The sequence below is a fragment of the Colletotrichum jinshuiense genome, chromosome 7 (assembly GCF_051148585.1).
Source record: "Colletotrichum jinshuiense chromosome 7, complete sequence".
Classification (NCBI taxonomy): Eukaryota; Fungi; Ascomycota; class Sordariomycetes; order Glomerellales; family Glomerellaceae; genus Colletotrichum; species Colletotrichum jinshuiense.
In genome coordinates, this window is record NC_139314.1 from 3,223,430 (window position 1) to 3,243,216 (window position 19,787).

The window sequence follows — 19,787 nt, forward strand, 5'->3', positions numbered from 1 at the left end:
TGCAGGAATTCTTGGCTCTCTTTTTTTTTTTTTTCGTCGTTCGGATCGCTGACGAACTGATGTCAAATCCCTGGAATCCCGTGCCGAGCGCACCGAAAAAAAAAGTTCACACACATTACCATTCTCATTCTCCCCCTTCCCACCCCCGGCCCCATGCCAAGACCATTACACCCCCCCGGGCAGGGCCACAGCGTGTCTCCAGGAACGTTTGCAGAGGCGGTCAGCCAGCCAGCTCATTGTGAGTCACAGGGCGATCGCCAGGCGGCCGGAGAGCGAGAGAGAAAGAGAGTGCACCTCATCAAACGAGAAAGTGGCCCATGAACAGCTGGCCCAGGGCCCCCGCCCGCCCGCCCGCCAATCCCATCCCTTCGTCCCCTTCCCGACGGGCCAATGGGAGGCCCGGAAGAACGACCTCGGGCATTTTCCAGGCTTCGGTTCTGTTGTTTTGCTTATTTGCTTTCCTGTGCGCGAGAGAGCATGGCTGGCTTCCCTCGCTCGGTATTCAAGGCTGAGACTCCACGAGACGTGCGTTTGTGTGCACCGCATGTCGTCCCCATCTGGGAGGGAATGCGGGCCCCATGTTGGCGCGTATGTCTGCCCGTTAGGTACTCCTACATTCTTAGCTCGTGAGCTGGGCTCAGGCCCCGAAAAGAGCAGAGAGAGAGAGAGACGGTGTGGGTTTCTCCCCTTCGTGATGATTATTTTCCATACATGTGAAAGCCCGCCAAGGACCCTCTCCTCTGGGAGGGTCTTCCAAGGAATGCGCACCAACAAGCAAAATCAAGAGGGCAAGGCAGAAAAGAGAATATATGGGAACGGCGCCGCTTTGGGTGCGACGTGGACCCAGAGGACATCCCAAAGAACCGACATTTGGACATTCCTCGCTTTCGACCCCGGAGAAGCGGTGGAGAGCAAGCGAGCGCGAGAGAGAGACAGACCCCCTCCACATGGAAAAGCAGGAAAACGTCTAGAAAGAGCGGAGCGGCCCATGGAACGACAGGACCCTCCTCCTGCCCCTTCGTTTTAGGGCGACACGACAGCAAGGCTGGGATAACGTTGTCGGGGGCGTCATACGAATAAGGAGGTGGGTTTTTTTCCACTCTGTGCTCTGCCAGGCGTTCCCCTGCCTCGGTCAGGGCGAAATAACTTGAGACGAAGACCAGACCGAGTCTCACCGCTGGGAGAATGTCCCACGGCCGTGCAACCCCCGAACCCGACCCGGTTCGGTGAGATTCGCACACACGACACACCCCCGGTCCGACCTTGTCTTCCCCAGTTAACCACACCGTACCGTTGAGCCTCATCTTCCAACCCCCCAACCCCCCCCCTTTCGTGTTGGGGCAGAGAGACCTGTACGCCTAGTTGCACTCCGTATCCGCTCCGTTGGGTCAGCTCCCGTGATCTGCTGCTTGCACCCGCCTCGACGGTTCTCCCTTGTCGCAGAGGCGTTCCTGTTCATTTCGGCGGCGCCGTTCCCACGCCCACGGAACGCCAATGGATCTGGCGGGGGAGGGTGTGTATCCTTCAGCCTAGCGCCCAGCTGAGCGGCCGGGTAGGCAGGCCGCGGTAGTGTAGAGAGACTGTAGCGGTAGTGTAAAGCTGTGCGATGGAGCGCGCTCAGTCTAAGGGGAGGAGGGGCCAGTACGGTACGAGGGGAGCACGTACCTTACTCACCCCGAAGAACTATCGGCGCCTCCCCATCGCCCGTAACGCGAAATAAGTTTCGCTAGATTTACAGGTAATTTGCTCCTGAGAGGTGTCAATCAAAATCTGACGGAGCGTCAAGCCGTGTCCTAAGCGCGGGTTTAGCTCAAAAGAGAGGTTTGGTTCGTTGGCTCAGACAAATTTGCCCAAATTGTCCTCAACGACGGCGCGCCGCCCCTTTTTTCTTCCGCTTTGGCAATGGCCTCGTTTATTCTCTCTTTCTCCTAGTGAGTGCCCGGACCAAGGGACCAAATCCCGATGAAATTGCAAAGGCCGCTCTCTTTCTCTCAAACATTGAGACTCGCCACCCGGAAAGGGGTAAGGGCAATCGAGAGTTTGGGAGGGAAAATAAACGGCGTCGAGTGCCACCCCCAGCATTGCCACGCAACGTGTCGACCAACACGCCAACCCAAAAAGACACGATTTAACCCCCGACCAAAAGTGCCGGATGGCAACGATTCCGCGGAGGGCGTCCATCAAATCTCCCCCCCTCAAGCGTACCACAACGCTGGGAGAAAGAAAGAAAAGCGCCATCGAAATTTCATCCTCCTCACGCAGATTCGCGGCCGTATTCAGCGTCCTCCTCCGATTCGGCCGTGTTTCCTTCTGCCTGTGCTCGCGCACATACTTACACACACCCCCCTCTTACGTTGGCCTTTGCTTCAGTTGCATTTCCGCTTTGTTGACGTGTTCTATTGTTGTGACACTGCGGCAGTTGTTTCGTTTCATCCGTTCAACGCCGCGCCATTCACTTTTTTTTTTTTTGTCTTCCCTTTTCGTCTGATAAGTCTCCGGCGGCCAGGAGCTCGGCAGATGGGGGGGACGTGGGTACCGGGTCAGGCAATCGACGGACGAGACGCGGCCCCTCGGCAGCACAAGAATAGCACGGGGCTCGGACAGGCTGAGAGGAACCTCCGACACGAACACTGGCCTTTTGTCACATTGCATGTCCTCGGTGTGACTGGTCAACCTCGCAGGTCTCAAGACGTCTTCTTCGCGCTTCGGTACAGTCGGTAGGCGAAAGAGCCGCTTCGCCACAGGCCACGTCTCTGCACTCCGTCCTTGCTCCTGTTGCTGTCCCTCGAGCACCGAGTCCGACATCCCCTGTACCCTGTCCGTCCGGTGAAAAAAAGAAAAGAAATTCTTGAAAAGATTGTGGGAATTTGGTCGGCAACCACAAAGTTCCTGCTGGGATGATGGATCTCGGATCCGAGTATTCTGTGGAAATTCCAAGGCAGGACCGGCTTACTATTCCACAGCATGTTACTCCCAGCCTCCACTTCCATCGAAATTGGGGTGCTCCCAGGCTGCCTCCGGACCCAGCAGCCCGTCACCGACCGGCGGGTTGGGTTCGGTGCTTGTTGGGGAGGGGGGCGGCCTGCAGGGGACATATCCGTTTGCGGTGAATCCCATACGGACGGTGGGAAAATAACATCGTCATCTGACCCACGACGTAAGTCGATCCTCCTGTCAGCATAGTGCGTTCTCAGAACGTTGGCACGCCGGACGGACAGTGGCCGTACACCGACTCCCGGAACCCGGTCAGGGTTTCATCGTCTCGTAAAAAAAAAAAATCAAGTCATCACGACCGGCGGCCGAGGGGCACAGAACTTTGGGGTCAGCCGTGTCAGCCGTGCCAGGCCCCCTCCTGCAGATGCAGCGTCGCATCGGTGTGTCCCGTGACAGTTCCAATGGGCCGGTACCATCCAAAAAGTTGGAAATGCGCAGCACCATCCCCGTCCCATCTCGGTGAGGGTGCTTTTTGACGTAGCCATTTGCCCGTCCCCGGGGCGTCTGTAACATACCAACCACGCTTACATAGTACTTTTGCTCTACCACCATGGTCGCAGTGTGTAGAAACGCCGTCCCCTCCCCACACACACAGCCCGAATGTCAGAAGGTTAAAGTGCTTACGTTCGCTAGTCGACAATATTGCCAGTTTCTCTAGCCGGTCAGGTACCTCGTCGAGAAGCGTCAGGAACAAAGGGTCCGTGCCAGCATTTGCATGTCTCGATCCACGCAACACTCCATGATGATCGACACAAATAGACGAAATTGTCTCGCGTCTTTTTGTCTCGTGTGTCTAGCGCCACTGTAGGCGCATCCTCTGACTGTCACCTTTGATTACCGGTAGCAGGGTCAGAAACTGTGTCTGATCCAGTCGTTGTCGGAGCTCCTCCTGTTCAGCCGTCCTGTTCAGTCGAATCTCCGCAATCGTGGTGTACGAATAGGTAAGGTTGCTTTCCCCCCATGATTGATGGGGGGGCTATCGACGTCGGAAAGCTGTCATTGACACGAAATATTCATGTCACATCTCAATCGCCCATTTGGCGGGCTGCCCAGATGGGTAATCCTATGTACAGTACAGCAGCACTCGCCTTTGGAGAAACATCCCTGTTATCATCCTTGTATCTGTTGGTGACGAACCAGGAAAAAGTTGCTGAAAAGGGCTGCGTGTTTGTTCCGAGAGGGTCGCTTGTTGCCAGGGAGGCCATCATCTGATCGATATTCCCATCGCAAACCCTGTTTTGACGCGGGGTCTTTTGCTTGGAATTCGGCTCTGCGGTCGGATTTCTTGTGGTTAACGCTGTCACCGCTGGATGCATTGCGCCGTCGCAAAACGTAGCTTGGTCGCCAGGGACGTGCGCACATGATCACGATCTGTCTCCCATTCGCCGGCCGTACCCACCGCTAGGCTGCAGGCGAGCCTTTTGCAGTCGTTTGGGGTGCTTGACCAGGTATTGACGAGCATGCCAGGCACGCCAAGATCGTGGTTCTCCAGTTTCTTGATTCCACATAGCCTTCAATCCCAGTATAGATGGTACCTGAAGACCCGGGGAAGCAGTGCACATACGCACGCACACACGCAACACTCCATACAAAAGGACATGGCAGATACAACGGAGTCAAGATCAAGAAAGGCGGCGATTGATTGTTAGAGGTGTTATTGTCCCGATTGAGCTAGGAGTTCACGAGTGGCATTGATGAACGAAACGATGGGGCGATGTGTCGACGCGAACTTGCATGTTGTGCAGACAAAACATTGGCATGTCTCAACGTCTCAACCATGCCTCCGAGGGTCTGTTCCCGTCGTAGAGCTGACGGTCGACGGTTACCTTGTTGGGCGACGATGTCCGCATTGAGACAGTCGACCGATGGCTGATGACCGATTCTCGTTCGCCCGGCGCAGATGACAATTCTCGTACCATTGTGAGGATGAATCTGTGACAAGCCCGCTCCGACGAAGAGCATCAGGGCAATGTACGGATGGTTCGAGTGGCTGAAGCGCAGGATGCAGGCATGTCGCCCCGGAGAAACCCTTGCGTGGCCGGCTTGCAGCCCTACAACAGCCCACCTCTTCGGTGAGCCAATCTCGGATTCCACGCGCTGTTCTGCCTGCAACTGGCAAGCATCACAGCCTCGATAACGGGAGATCAAAACCGGCAAACGCCTCGCTGCGCCATGCCTGCAGGTCCCAGCATCTTCGGCTAGCCTGGGCAATACAGGGCGTTTTTAGAGTGTATGCAATGTACACTCACTCAGCGAAATATGCAGGAAGGCTGTCGGACAATTGCCGCAAAGGAAATGCTGCATCAATAGTTGAGCGAAGCGAGGTCGAGCAGGACGCCCAGTAAGTGTCACAGCATATGCAGGCATTCCGTCATAGATTGTGCGCGGCTGGCGCGTCGTACAGGCAGCCTCCCTCCCCCCTCAATGGCTTCACGATGGTGACATTGTTGCCTGAGTTGAGGCGACCGATAGGTGCTATTTTTGTGTGGTACGCCAGGGAGAAGTCTCGGAAAGCTGCTTCATCGACGGAGTGACCGTTACACTCACCTTACGAGTCTCAGACAGCCTGTGTACGTTGGAATGCTCTCGCGGCTCCGTACCTCGTGATTGTTTCTTTGACACCGCAGAGGCGTCTGCCAATGATCGCTGTTCCTGTTATGTTTTCCGCGGGACAAAGTCTCATTGGCAGACAGCCAATGCAGCATCATCGGCAGCCTCGGCATCGTCGGTTTGGAGAGAGACAATTGAGGCGACTGCTCGTTTGAGCAGCCAATGAAACGGCACAGAGGCCAGGCAATAGAGAGACATCTGAAACATGCTCTCCTTCTCGCTCCGCAGTGACACGAGTGCGACGCAAGCCCCCAAGATGACAGAGAGAGCACAACGCCCAACATCCCCACCCCACGTCCAAGCCCGCGCCCGCTAGGTCGGTTAGTCACCGTATTCCCACGTGGTGCTCAGCAAGGGACGGGTTGACGAGCAACCACCACCCCTGACGATCACACCCCGGGCAGGGATTTATGGAGCGATTGCGACGCCCGGACCCCGAGCCAGCCATGATAGGCGGCAAGGCAGACGGATACGCACTGCAGCAGCTCATTGATGGACAATGTCAGGCATCCCGCTTGGCGTCTGCTTTGCTGGGTTTTTGCTGCTGCTGGTGCTGATCAGCTGGTGCTGTTAGTTCCAATAGATCCCCTGCCCTACCAATTGATCAACCACCTTTGCAGGTAGGTACTGTGGCAAGAGGCAATGAGTAGAAATTCATCTCGGGGTTTGTCCAATTCGCATTGGTCACTCTCGCTTCTCGAGACAGCTCCCATAACCCCTTGGAGCTGTTCCAATTTCTCGCTTCAGCAAGGGACACGTCGTGGAGTACGAGGCTTGGAGTGCCAGAGATCCCTAGAGCGACTCACAACGCAGAGAAGCTGACTTGGTTGGTTTTTTTTCTGGTGTGAGCACACAGCACACATCTGCCTCATACGATGCCGCCTCAGTCGCGGTCCTGGCGATAGCCCATCTCAGTGTTCCGCCTCACAATGTCTACCGGCCGAGCATGTCGAAAAAATGTAATCCGGGAGGGAGCTGCGGTAAGACACTGCCATTTTGGGCAGATCGCTGAGAAATGTCTCGATCCTAACTCCGGGCGCGGTACCCTTGCACCGAAGGTGTTTCTGAGACGAGCAACCTATGGGCTTTTCCTGCATCAGATACCTGCACGTCCCGTCAAAACGGTAATCCGTAAGCACTTTACGGGCCATCGAAAACGGTTTCGTCCGGTCCTTAACCGTTCGGAAAACGACCACCAACCGACCGGGGCGTGATTGGGCGAGTAGCGGTGTCTCGACCAGCGGGCACAGCACCTCGACACATTGGGAAGAGGCCAAATCGTATGCCCACGTTCCTCGGCTTCATGCCTTTTGGTGCATTAGTAGCCCGATAGATTGGAACTCGTCTTATCGCTGATCCACGATGGTCCACACCCTCTCCGACGGGCACCTCATGGTAGCGGGCGGTCAGCTGCACTCAAGACGATGGGTCACATTTCGATGGATGATTTGCTGTGCCTCGCTGACGCCATAAATCCAATCAATTCTAAACTGTCAGCTTAGCCGGGTAACGGGTAAAGATCATCACATCCTCGTCGAACCCCATGCTCTCCCATCATCAACCCCATGGTGTTCGTCAGCCATGAAATGCTGTGCACTTCCCTTCCGGCGGGGCTGGTACGATACTCATGCCGCCGGACTGAACAGATCGAGAAAGCTACGAAAGTCGTCAAATCGTCCGACCATGAATCCGGAGGGCGGCTTAGACGGGAGGCTAGCGTGCTTCTGCCCGACCATAAGCCGGCTGTGAGTTGTGACCGGCCGGGTCAACTCTGGTTAGGCTGTCGTTATCGCAATTCTAAGCCACTTGGTATGCAAACCAGGTGGTGTGCAGCAGTTCGATCAAGGATCCCACGGCAGCGTGTTGTTGCTAACGCCACCGAGTGAGTGGTTGGGACTCTTAACGCTTTCGTGAGAATTGGATATTGGTACTTGGTGGATATGTATCTTTTCTTGGTACTACGTCTGTCCGTGAGATCAACCTTCCATCGCGTGTTTGGCAAGGGTAACGTCGATGTTCCCATCCAGGAACTGGTGGCTTACAACATCCCTGCTTGTATATACGATTTATAAATCTGCTATTCCTCGGCTCGTGATAGACCTTTTAGGAAATACAAGCACCGTTGCCTGGCATATGCGACTCTCGAGATAGTCGACGCACGTTTACGCCATTTTGTCATTCAGTGGTATACCTACCGTATTCTCCGATCGCTTTCGGGTCCGGCAGCCTCGGCCAACCATTGATTAGTAGCAACTGAGAACCTTAATCATGACGGCGGTTACAAAGGCCCTCAACCCCAGAGAGTCCGGCTAGGGTTTCCGACTACCTGATAAGCCATGATCGTCGGGTGCCGTTACGGTGAGGTAGAGCACCCGGGTTAATAGTTCATGCCAAGAACCCGAGTCGATCAAGAAGAGGGGTCGATAGGTCCAAAAATCCAAAATGGGTGTAAACGCCAGCTGACCGCTCAATGGTTCTACCGGTAGTAGGACGGGGAGCTCGTAAGGCTAGCGTGGACCTTGGCGGTAGCATCCGAATTCCATTCGTAACGTCATAACCTCTATTAGCCTCAAGCCACGAGGCTGGAATGGCATCTGCCAGCTCTCCGCCTTCCGCAGAGTTCGTTTCAGTTGTCGCCGACCTGGCCAAGGATCTTCGACCGTGCGGTTCAGCAACTGTTGTCCATGGCTCTTTTAGAGTCGACACCTCGGCACTATGCCGTAACGAGCCCGGGACTCTCCCGGCGGATAGGCCGGCGAATACATGCATGCCCCTGCCCCGTCCTGGGCACCGGCACAGACGGCGCAGACGGTCTCTTAGACTGTCCGATGATTGAGTTCAGGATCATCATGTTACCCCGCAGCATATCCTAAAGCTTGGCGTATCTTCAACCCTGAAGCGCGTGTCATTGTTCTGATTCTTGAATCACTTCGTTATCGTTATGCGCAGCTAGGGCGCTTTCTCGAAACAACCGCCCAGCATAGTTGCCAATTCTGCTACACCCCCCAGATCTCGATCTCTGATAAAGAGAACGTCTCGTGATCGTTACGCGTTTATTGAAAGAGAGAGAGAAAAGACTTGGCTAGTTCAGACACACGAAACAACTAGTTGGCAATAGCCCCGTCGTCAGCATTCGGTGGCCAACACGTACGACGCATACTATAATACGCATGATATGACCATAGTGCCATGTGTAGATTGATCTGAGGAAGGCTGACATCATGCCGTTCGTTAACCGTGCCACTTGAGAGCATGGTCAGGCTGTGCTGTCAAGAGGACGCTGCGTATTGTGCGCCTTACACAACTCTCCTTTCCATTGACTTGGTGGCTGCTTGCTTGCGCCTCGCTACGCGTCGTCCTCTGCACCTGGGTTAGGCATCTGGGTTGAGCTAATCCAGTTCTCCATGCTGGCTTGACCAGCAGGTTGCTTGGCGTTGCCAGCACCGCTCGAAGCTGCTAATCTTAGACCTTGGCGTTTCTTGACAACAAGGCAAAGAACACGACCGTAAATAGCGAACCCCTCATACGAGACGTCCATGGCCATCTTCTTCTTGTCATCCCCGTCCTGGTCGACATCGGACCCAGTCTCTTGTTTTTTCATGCGCTTGAACGGCCGGGGAGCATCGTCGTCGGAGTCTATCTCGATCGCCGAGATCTCCGCCTCGACATCCTCCTCCGAAGGCATCTCGTAATCGACATCCTGGTTGAGAGGTTCCCCGCGCTGCCTCTTGGATCGCTGAGGCCGGCTTGTTTCATCGACAGCGGGGATGCGGGAAAGGCCGACGGCTTCGTCCTCTGACTCACTCTCGCGCCGAATATGCCCCGCCGTATCGGTGCCTTCGGCCTCCAAGTCCAGGTCAATGGGTACATCATTTGTTTCGTTAATGAGCTTATTAGAGTTGGACTGCAACTTGCTAGGTGCATTGTCGCGGAAATGCTTGTGCTTAGTGAGCAGCGAATGGCGCGTACTTGTCTCAGTCAAAAACATGGAGACCTCGAACTCGTCTAGTCAATGCTATAGTCAGCCAAACTCCGCGTTGAGGGGGTCTGGGTCGGGCTGATTGCAACCATGAGAAGTGGCAGAGTAGGGATGGGCAGTGGCAATGTGTAAGGCTGCGAAACAGGACGACAAACCTTGAACAACGACATCCTTGATACTCTTCTTCTTCGAGCTCTTCTTCTTGGTTCTTTCTCTCTCCTTTTCTTCACGGAGCTTAGGCAGGACCAGATGCCGAACACTCTCGATGACCTTGGGCAAGATGGGATTTCGCGGGTTCAGAAGCCAGCTTTGTGCCAGGGCGGGGTTATCGAGATAGATGCGGCATTCAAGCACGGAGTACTTGGTGATCCTCAAATAGCGGCGTAAAGGCGCCATTACTTGGAGTGGTTCCTCGAGGGCGGTATCACAGTATGGCGTGTGCAGAATGAGATCGGACGCGGCTTGGACAAAAAGGTGTTGCGACAGAGCAGATTAAGGATTAGGGTTTGCAGCGGGGTGTGGTTGATGCTACGGAACCGAGTCAAGCACTGAAGTCGAGGGAAGAAACCCCCAGTGAAGATATAGACCGAGACAGATAGGTTCAAGAAGTTAAAGGTTTAAAAAAAGGGCATGCAATGTTGGAAGGTCGTTCCGACCGAGGTGAGTGAGTGCCGGTCGACTTTACGTTGTGACGTTGGGTAGGATGGTCCCACTTCGCCGATGTACCTTTCCCGGCCCACGCTGCATGTAACTACGGCCGAGCAAGGGAGGTGTACTTCTCCCGCGGCGGCAGATACCTCTGGTAACTGAGCAGCCCTCCACTGGAGCCGAGTTGCAGTGGCAGCAACGCGCCCGTGCGCCTGTGCATGCGGGGCCGCTGCACGATACACGCACTCATAGTGGCGACCTCAGGCAGCTCCCTCTGGTCAGCAGCAACGATGCCCTGCTCTTGGTCAATTGGCGATGACCCGCTTTAATTTTCTCGGACAATCTGCGCGTCCAATTCTCTGGGTAGGTCGTGTCGTGCCGAGCTGGAGCAGACAGTAGCCCAATCCCAAGTACGCAAAGCGGCTCAATACACCTCCAGCGCCCTTGCTTCCGCAGTGATGCTTACGGAGCGATCATGTCGAAGTCATGGGCATCGACACTGAGGTTGCCCAAGTCCACCTTCCCGTAAGCTTTGCTCCTCACGTCTTCCACCCTCCGCGCCGGCTCCGGCTTTAGCTGACCGGGTCCGTCCCAGACCGCGCCCGCTCCCGCAGTTCCGTGCCGAGTACCTGCGCCGATGCGCCGACGATTTCTATAAGTGGCAAGAATCCAATGATTCCAGGCCGAGCTTCACTTTGCACGATGGCCCTCCTTATGCGAACGGGGGCCTTCATGTCGGCCATGCCCTGAACAAAATCTTGAAGGACATGATCAACCGCGTCAAGGTCCAGCAAGGTTGGAGAGACCTGGCTCTGTAACACCAAGAAATTGTCGGCTAATCCCTTGTGATTCCAGGATTTCGCATACGCTATAGGCCCGGCTGGGATTGCCATGGCCTCCCCATCGAGATGAAGGCGGTTGGCACCTCTGGCGGCAAGGACATGACCGCCGTCGAGATTCGCAAAGCTGCTAGACAGCTCGCCTCAACCACGGTACTGGAGCAAATGGAAGGCTTTCGATCATACGGTGTCATGGGCGACTGGGATGCCCGGTGGACCACCATGGATCCGGACTTCGAGATCAGACAATTGCGCTTGTTCCAGCAAATGGTTCGCCGTGGCCTGATATACCGCAAGAGCAAGCCCGTCTACTGGTCGCCATCATCGAGAACCGCACTGGCTGAAGCTGAGTTGGAGTACAATGAAAACCATGTTTCGACGGCAGCTTATGTCAGGTATCCTGTCATCGGCGGTCCGTCGTTGGGCGGCTTCTCGGGACAGCTTTATGCCATCATTTGGACTACGACACCCTGGACACTTCCGGCGAACAAGGCCATTGCCATCCACGACGATCTAGAATACGCCATCATTTCTGTCAACGGAAGCGCATATCTCACTGCAGTCAGCCGCCTCGAGGCTGTCAAGGGTCTATTTACCGAGGATGAGCCTCAGGTCATCCTCGCTTCTATCAAGGGATCCGAGTTGAGGGGCTTGAAGTACCGAAACAGGTTGCAAGGAGCTGAATCGGCTCTCCAGCCCGTCATTCATGCAAATTTCGTGTCCGCCGACTCCGGAACCGGCCTCGTTCATATCGCTCCCGGCCACGGATTTGAGGACTATCAGGCTTGTGCTGAATTAGGTATTGACGCCTTCGCGCCTATTGATGACGAGGGCAACTTCACGCGAGAGGCTTTCCCGGATGCGCCCGAGAAGTTGACACAGGCATCGTCGATCCTCAAGGGCGGCAGCAAGGCAGTTTTGGCTCTGATTGAGGACGACGTGCTGCAATCAGCAAAGTACAAGCACAAGTACCCCTACGACTGGCGGACGAAGCAGCCCGTTGTCATGAGGTCTACGGCTCAATGGTTCGCTGATGTCGACAGCATCAAGGAAGATGCCATCAATGCGTTGAAAGATGTCAAGTTCGTACCGGCCTCAGGGCGAAACCGCCTTGAAAGCTTTGTCGTCGGTCGTAGTGAGTGGTGCATCTCGCGTCAGCGTGCATGGGGAGTGCCGATTCCTGCTCTTTATGATGCCAACGGAGAGGCCGTGGTGACTGGGGAATCAGTCGACCACATCATTTCTGTGATCCAGGAACGCGGCATTGACGCCTGGTTCTCCGATGCCCCCGATGAGCCTGCTTGGGTTGCGCCGTCCTTGAAGGGGCAGTACCGTCGCGGTACTGACACCATGGATGTCTGGTTCGACAGTGGAAGTAGTTGGACCGAAAGCAACGGCCAAGCAGATGTCTACCTCGAAGGCTCTGACCAACACCGTGGTTGGTTCCAGTCAAGTCTTCTCTCCTACGTAGCCGCCCAGAGAGCCGAGAATGACGCGGCATCTCGAGGTCAGCCCAAGTCTCCTTTCAAGACTCTGATCACCCATGGCTTCACACTGGACCATACTGGCAAGAAGATGTCAAAATCGATCGGAAACACCATCACGCCTGCTCAAATTATGGATGGCACCCTGCTACCCCCGATCAAGGTCCGAGGCAAGGCTAAGGTGGCCAACGTCGGTCCAACCTATGAGGCCCTGGGCCCAGACGCCCTCCGTCTCTGGGCCGCTAGCTCCGAGTATACCAGAGACGTCGCCGTCGGCCAGGCCGTCCTCAAATCTGTCCACACCGTCCTAGTGAAATATCGTACCATTATCAAGATGCTGACGGGCTCGATGCACGAGTCTGCACGCGCTGCCCCGACGACGACCCTGGACCACATCGCCCTCGTTCAGCTGAGAGATGTTATGGAAGAAGTTGAGAAGGCCTTCGCAGCGCACGAGTTCTACAAGGGTTTCAGCGCCCTGAACCGCTGGGTTGCCAACGACTTGTCAGCCTTCTACCTGGAGGCCATGAAGGACCGCCTTTACTGCGGCGACGGCGGCGGTGTATTGGAGCCCATTTTCCTCGGCTTCCTTCGGATGCTGTCGCCCATGACCCCGCTCCTGGTCGAGGAGGCATGGGACCACCGCCCGGAGTGGATGAAAGCTGACAGCTCTATCCCCCACCCGCTGTATACCGCCTACGACGCGCCGATCCACAACCGCACCCCGTCCCCCATCGGGGAGGCATCCCTCCGCAAGGACCTGCCAGTCCTCATGTCCGTCCACAGCGCCGTGAAAGCAGCCCTCGAAAAGGGCCGCGCGGCCAAGGTCCTCGGCTCCTCACTGCAGTCCTCCGTCATCGTCACCACCCAAGACCATGCCGTCGCCGGCGTGCTGGGCAAGTACGCGCACGAGCTGGACGCCATGTTCGTCGTGTCGTCGGTCGAAACCAACACCGAGACACCCGCCGAGAGCGAGTGGCGCTACGACGAGGCGTTCGAGGTCAACGGCGCCAAGGGCACCGTCTCCGTCTTGCCGCCAAAGGAGCACAAGTGCTCTCGTTGCTGGCGGTACATAGCACCCGAGGAGGACGCTTTGTGCGGACGTTGCGAGGACGTCGTGCCGAGCCTGTAAGAATATAGATTTATAGAAAAAAGCCATGCTTGTATAATAGTCGGATAAAAAATCGAATCAAGGAAGATACCCTGCCCCTCCAGAACATGTCCACCAGCTCTACCCTACTACCCTACTCTGTTGCTGCTGAGCCCCTAAGATGCTCTACGGTCAGTGCTACTACGTTTGTGCTTCGCCAATCCATAGTGGCTTCTCATCTTAAAGCAACGTCGAGTTTTAGCTAAGGTGGACGTGCAACCCAGAGACAGCTCAGGGTAGGTAGGTAGGCAGGCTTGTACGCCGGCAGACACAAAAGTCAATCAAGCGAAGAAGAGAAAACTGTTCATGCGCAAAAAAACTAAAGTTTCTCAAACTCAAAAAAATCCTTAATAATAGAAGCCAAGGGTATCAAGAATACCAGTAAGCCTACACCCAAACCAAAAAGAGAACCAGCCAACCAACCCTGGACACCCCCGTCCGTGATCGCCATCCGTACGTACAGTTTCAACCAGTATAAACTCTGTCAACTCCAAATTAAAACAAGGGGAAGAGAACCCCTGAGCCCCTCCCTCAAAACACCGTATCCCTTTAAACAACAATATACCGTCCCATATTTACTCCCTAGTTCAACCGAGGGCTCTTCCTGCGAGGTCCCAGGCTTGACGAGAACGAGGTGAGGGGCAGGTTCTCCCGTCCCTCGAGGGGAAGCATGCTGCTCTGCTTACGTCCCTTTTGCGGATGCCTAGTCGAAGTGCGCCTGTTGAACAGAAGAGGCGCCGTGTTCTCGTTGATGGACATCATGCTTGATGGGGCGTCGTGGGCAAGGTTGCCGGTCGTGTTGAGGTTCACTTCGCGGAGGCTCATGTTAAAAGGGGGCATTTCCGAAATCATGCTAAGGGCCGACATACGAGTCGACGCGCGCGCCGGTGGTGAGCGAGGCATGTCGTGTTCTTCGAGGTCGTGGAGGACCATGGATTCAGTTCCCAGCTTGGTTGGAGTGGATCCGTCGTTGAACTCGGCCAGCAGAGCGTCGTGCGCCTCGGTCCGGGGAAGGTCTGTCGGGTAGTGATATTGAATCTTCATCGGGGTTTCACCCGTGGGGCGGTACTCCTGGATAGTCGTGGATTCAATGTCCTCCCGCAGGGCAGCCAGAGGCCGAGACAGCTGCTGTGCCAACGGCTCCAAGCCCTGCTGCATCTCCTCTGTCTCGGTCTCCATCTCCTCACCCAGGTCCTTGACACGGTCAAAGGTTGTCTTGAAGTGGTTCGAGATGTTGTCGAAAGAGCTCTCCACAGTGGATGACAGTCCTTGCATAGACTCGCCATGTCGCTCGTGATGCGAGGCGTTCTCGGATCGGGCGCGGGTAACGAAGTCGTCCAGTGCCTCCATCTGGACGTCGAGATCCTTCAGCTGCTCGTCCACGACACGAACGGTCTCGGCATGGACCGACTTCGTAGTTGCTTGGATGGCAGTGCTGTGCTCATTTGCAGTCTGTTGTTGGTCAGCATCGATTTGGTCAGCTATGGTTAAATGCGGTCTACTCACGTTCCAGTCATCCTTCAGCTTGGTCTTCATCTCGTCACGGGACTTGGCTACGTTGTCCAGAAGCTGGCCCTCCTTGGTATCCCAGGCCTCCATATCTTCAGAGTACTGCGCCACACTGCCTTGCAGAGTGGCGTTGGAGTCCAAAACAGTCTTTTGCAGCTGGTGAGTCTTCTCGGCCAACCGGGACTCTTGAGTCTCCGCCTGGGTGTTGATGAGAGTTGTGATCTGAGCCAGGAGGTTCTTTCGGTCTTGCGCCGCCTGGTTTCTCTCTTCGTCCAACACCTGCTGCATCTGAGTCGAAATACTGGCATTCTGCTCGACAATGGTGTCTGTCGCAGTCTGGAGCTGTTGTCTGAGCCTATCGGATTCAGCTCGTTGTTCTGTAATGTGCTTCATGAGGTCCTCAAAGATGCCCTTGAATTCCTTGCCCAAGGAGCTGTACGAAGAGTGCAACTATGCATATGTTAGCTGTTGTCGTGATCCACTTGGGAATACTCAGATGTCCTACCTGGTTGTGGAATGTGTCAAGCTCGTTGAGAACATCCGCAGCAATACGCTCTGCAGCACCGGCAATCGCCTGCAGACTCTCCCCAACCTGCTCCTTGACAGTGTCGCGAACAACCTTGATCTCCTCGAGAACGTCGTCCATTTCGTCTTTAGACTTCTCCTTCTGTTCCAGAAGCTCTCGTTTTGACTCGGCGAAGGATTCCAGTTGTTCATCGAGGAACTTCTGCGTGACGGACAGCTTGTTCAGTTCCTTGCTGACAAAGCTGTTCATGCGCTCAGAGATACCCGAGATGTTCTGACGCTGCTTGTCCTGGAAGCTCTGCACTCGCTCCTCCACCAGAGTCGTCACCTCAGAGACCTCGGCCTGCGCAGTGCCCCATGCGCTTCGGTTGATGGACTGAAGATCGGACTTTCGCTTGTTCTTGGCCCGGAGACCATCCACGTCGTGGACCGTCTTTTGCAGGGTAGCAATCAGCTCACCGCCAACTTCTGCCAGTTTCTCCTCAGTTTCCTGATGGGCCTTACGGAGGTGGGTCTCCTCGGCAAGACTCTTTCGGGTGGCCTTGAGGACAACCTCAGTCTGTTCCAGAACACCCTGGGTCTCGTCAAGCTCGGCCTTGGTGCCTTCGTGGTCCTTCCGCAACCCCATAAAGTTGGATGTCAGGGCAAAGAGCTCCTGAACCTTGTTCTTGAGGTTGCCCTCCAGAGTCTCCATCTTGGCTGCCAGCTCCTCCATGACGATGCGTCGAGATTCGCTTTGAGCTGTCATCTCCTCGTAACTTTCGTTTGAAAGGTAAACACCGTTGCGCTGCCGGGTTGTGATCAGCTCGCTCTTCAGCCTCTCGATCTCCGTCGCGAAGTCCCTGAGAAGCATCCTCTTGTTGATCAAAGCGTTGACTTGCGGCTTGTTACGAATGTTCTTCGCTCTGAAGGCGTAGTCGAGTGTTGAAATCGTCTCCTCCAGATTGCTCTTCGCGGGCGAAATGGTGGCGATGATGCAGGTTTTTGTCTGTCCTCCAAGAGAATCTTGGAGAAGTCGGGTGAGCTTCGACTCTCTGTAGGGGATATGCTGGCCCTTGTCGACCAAAGCATTGATGACTCGGCCGAGTGTCAAAAGACTCTTGTTGATCAAGCCTGCCTCGGCAGCTCTCTTGTTTTCCGCTCCGGATCGTTGAATGTTTTCGCTGCCAGCCAAATCAACCAGGTTGAGCTTGCCAGCGCTGACGTAGTCCTCGCTGCCGTCTTCACCCTTCTTTCGGACGTATGCGGTGACAGTGAAGACTGTGTGACTTCGACTACTGAGATCGTTGCATTTTGTGGCCGCGACTTGTCGCTTCAAGCTTCCATCCTGAAGAACCTTGATGCCCTCGCCGGCGGTTCTAATGTGTCTCTCCTCCATGCCCTGCACCACTGTAGTCGCATGTCCTCTTCTCGATGTGTCGTCAAAGATCTTCAACTTGGGGCCTTCTTCGACAGAGATCAAGTCGCGCAATTCTTCGTTGTACAGCTCGATAAAAGAGCACTTGACGCAGCTCTCGGTGTCATCGACTTCGAGTTTGTTGAACAAAGCGTGGAGGGCTCTAGGTATGATGCCAGCGCCGTCGGATAGAAGTCCCAGGGTCTCTGTCATATCTCCAGACATGGTATACGTCTTGCCGGTGCCTGTCTGTCCGTAGGCGAAAATGGTGCAGTTGAAGCCAGCGAGCATCTATGTTGTGTCAGTCAAATAAGATCTAGGAGTATATGACTTCTTTCCGTAACGCACCTCATCCAAGATGGGCTTGACAACATCATCAAAAACCATGGTCTGGTCGGCCGCGGCAGAAAAGACGCGGTCAAAGTTGTATGTCTTGTTGCTCAGCGCATTGGGACCAAGCTTCAGCTCGACATTGGTGCCCTTTGCGCCGTCGGCTTGGACAACAACGGCGCTGTTCTCGCGGACTTCACGGTCGTTCCGGCCTCTGCATCTGACGACAACGTTGATGTTGGTCTCTTGGCCCGGTGCATCGAAATCGTACTCGCGCTCTTTGCGCTTCGTCGCGTTCGTGGCAATCGAGTTTACAGACTCGGCGGGTGATACGGCACCGCTCCTGTCGAGTTTGGAAGGGCCATGCTGGTATCGCAAGTTCGAGGTCCTCGTTCCTGGTCGCACGCTCGCGCGATTGGCGGCGCCGGTACGCAGGTTCGACGAGGTCGGCCTCGTCAGCTCCCGTTTGGAGCTCATAATGGGGTGGTGTGAGTAATTGTTGTGGGCGAGATAAAAGACTGAGCAGAGCAATGTCGAATTCGGGGGTCCAAAAAGCCTGCCAAAGATTGGAGAAGCGTGTTCCGCGTGAATGATTTAAAGTAAGATAGGGTATTGGGAGTCGGCAGGTTGTGGTGTGTTGACAGGTGCCAGGGTAAGTAAATAGAACATGCGCGCTAAGTGGGGTGAAGCGCTACGGTTGGTCGGCGGAGGCTGTCATCACCCGGACAACGGCCCCACCACCTTGGGCTTGACTGTTTTTCCTGCTGTTTTTGTGGTCAATCCTCACCGAGTCTGGGGTCGCTCACCGAGAACACGGGTTATCCCAAAAGTCCATCGTCGAAAAAGGGTGGGGATTTGGGTTGTTCCATGCTGGAAACCATTTTATTTATTGTGGGATTTCTTTGTTCAGTACTTGTATTGAACGATACGCGCTAGCGGAGCGAATGGCAAAGTGTATGCTAAAAAAGATGTGAATTCTCCTACCCAGCTTCGAAATGCGATCCATGGAAGCATCGATGGTATCAGAAGGCGTATTCAATACAGCTACAAACCAGAACGGTCTGATAGTAGTTTGAATAATACAATATAGACTGAATTGTCCCTTGAAAAGGATCTTGGTGCAACAACTCATCACGCTTTACGGGCCTTTCTTTACCAATGACCCCCGGGTTGTTTCCCACTGCTTTGATAACGAGGGACCAGTTGCATCCTACAGATGTGCCTTGGTGAGGAGGCTACGTAATATGGCATGCGCTGTCACCTTGTGTAGCCATCAACCGTCCAGTTCCATACGCAGAATTGCTCCCGGCCAAATCGTGCCGTTAGCACGCTTCATCATAAACTCAGCGACAACACTGAACCCTTGCTGTTCATAGAATCTGTCTTCCGTTAGCATTCAATACTCCTACCGCACCCTCCCCCCCTCCAAAGTCCGGCTCGAGGACTTACTTGACCAGCTTTCTTTCATTCCCACCCCAAGCCTCGGCGTAAAGCACCTTCTTCCTTTTCTCGGCGCCGTACTCCTTCGCTCTCTGGATGAGTGCCTGCCCGGTTCCCTTGCGATACTGGCCCGTCCTATAATCCGTGATCATGACATCAAGATACACAAAGTCCTCTCTGCCTTCGAACTCCGTCCGGACACTCTCCACGTGAAAATGCGTCCTCACGTGGCCCGGCAGCCAATCCTCGCGGACAAACGCGGCCCCAACGGAGAGAAACCGCGTCCCGTCACTGTCGGTTCGGTAGCGCAGACCAGGGTTCTCGGAATCGTGTTGCGCCGCTGCTGCAGAAGTGTCGACTTCAACCTCGGCAATGAAAACGCGCAATGCGTCTCCCTCGCCCGTCACCCGGTATCGTTCCGACGCCTCAACGTCCTTGGTCGTCTCCTCAGCAAAGCCGTCTTTTTGACTGAATGGTTGGGAGCCCCACATCTCACCGCTGCCGATTGCCGCAAGGTGCGGGAGGGTCGAATCGAAGGCCTCCACGATGAAGGCGGCGTCTTCATCGGGGGAGAACTCTCCCCCATTCCTCACGTGCATTTTGGACATTCCTGGGGACTTGAAAGTCAATGAGTGAGTTTGTAGGTGCTGGGGGGAAGGGGAAGATGTCAAGATGGCATGAGGTACAAATACCCTGCTTATAAAGCTATTAGCCGCCAGTGCTTGGCCAACCTCGCTTCCCGTGATACTGCATTCGACTTTGTATGTGATGGCTTTTACGCCCTTTTGAGAAGATAATGACGGCGACACTATGCAGGTGTCTACTTCACTTCAACGGGCTTCAACAAACCAATGTACGCAGACGAAAGCTGGATGAGGAGAAG

General features: G+C 55.0%; 4 protein-coding genes across 4 annotated transcripts; 1 reads left to right on the top strand and 3 right to left on the bottom strand.

The window, feature by feature from the left end:
- Positions 1-8,950: 8,950 nt before the first annotated feature.
- On the bottom strand, positions 8,951-9,979 carry EsH8_VII_000833 (uncharacterized protein; the record flags this gene model as incomplete). Its single annotated transcript, XM_083270966.1, has 2 exons — positions 8,951-9,609; positions 9,739-9,979. The coding sequence occupies 2 exons, from the start codon at positions 9,977-9,979 to the stop codon at positions 8,951-8,953; spliced, it is 900 nt and encodes a 299-aa protein (XP_083128523.1).
- Positions 9,980-10,706: 727 nt separating this feature from the next.
- EsH8_VII_000834 (isoleucine--tRNA ligase ISM1) lies at positions 10,707-13,686 on the top strand (the record flags this gene model as incomplete). Its single annotated transcript, XM_083270967.1, has 3 exons — positions 10,707-10,756; positions 10,827-11,045; positions 11,106-13,686. 3 exons carry the CDS (start codon positions 10,707-10,709, stop codon positions 13,684-13,686), a joined length of 2,850 nt encoding a protein of 949 aa, XP_083128524.1.
- Positions 13,687-14,286: 600 nt separating this feature from the next.
- Positions 14,287-17,941, bottom strand: EsH8_VII_000835 (P-loop containing nucleoside triphosphate hydrolase protein; the record flags this gene model as incomplete). The annotated part of the gene is made up of 4 exons (XM_083270968.1): positions 14,287-15,156; positions 15,211-15,663; positions 15,719-17,425; positions 17,483-17,941. The coding sequence occupies 4 exons, from the start codon at positions 17,939-17,941 to the stop codon at positions 14,287-14,289; spliced, it is 3,489 nt and encodes a 1,162-aa protein (XP_083128525.1).
- A 796-nt stretch (positions 17,942-18,737) lies between these two features.
- On the bottom strand, positions 18,738-19,503 carry EsH8_VII_000836 (GNAT family N-acetyltransferase; the record flags this gene model as incomplete). Its single annotated transcript, XM_083270969.1, has 2 exons — positions 18,738-18,843; positions 18,914-19,503. 2 exons carry the CDS (start codon positions 19,501-19,503, stop codon positions 18,738-18,740), a joined length of 696 nt encoding a protein of 231 aa, XP_083128526.1.
- Between the last annotated feature and the right edge of the window lie 284 nt (positions 19,504-19,787).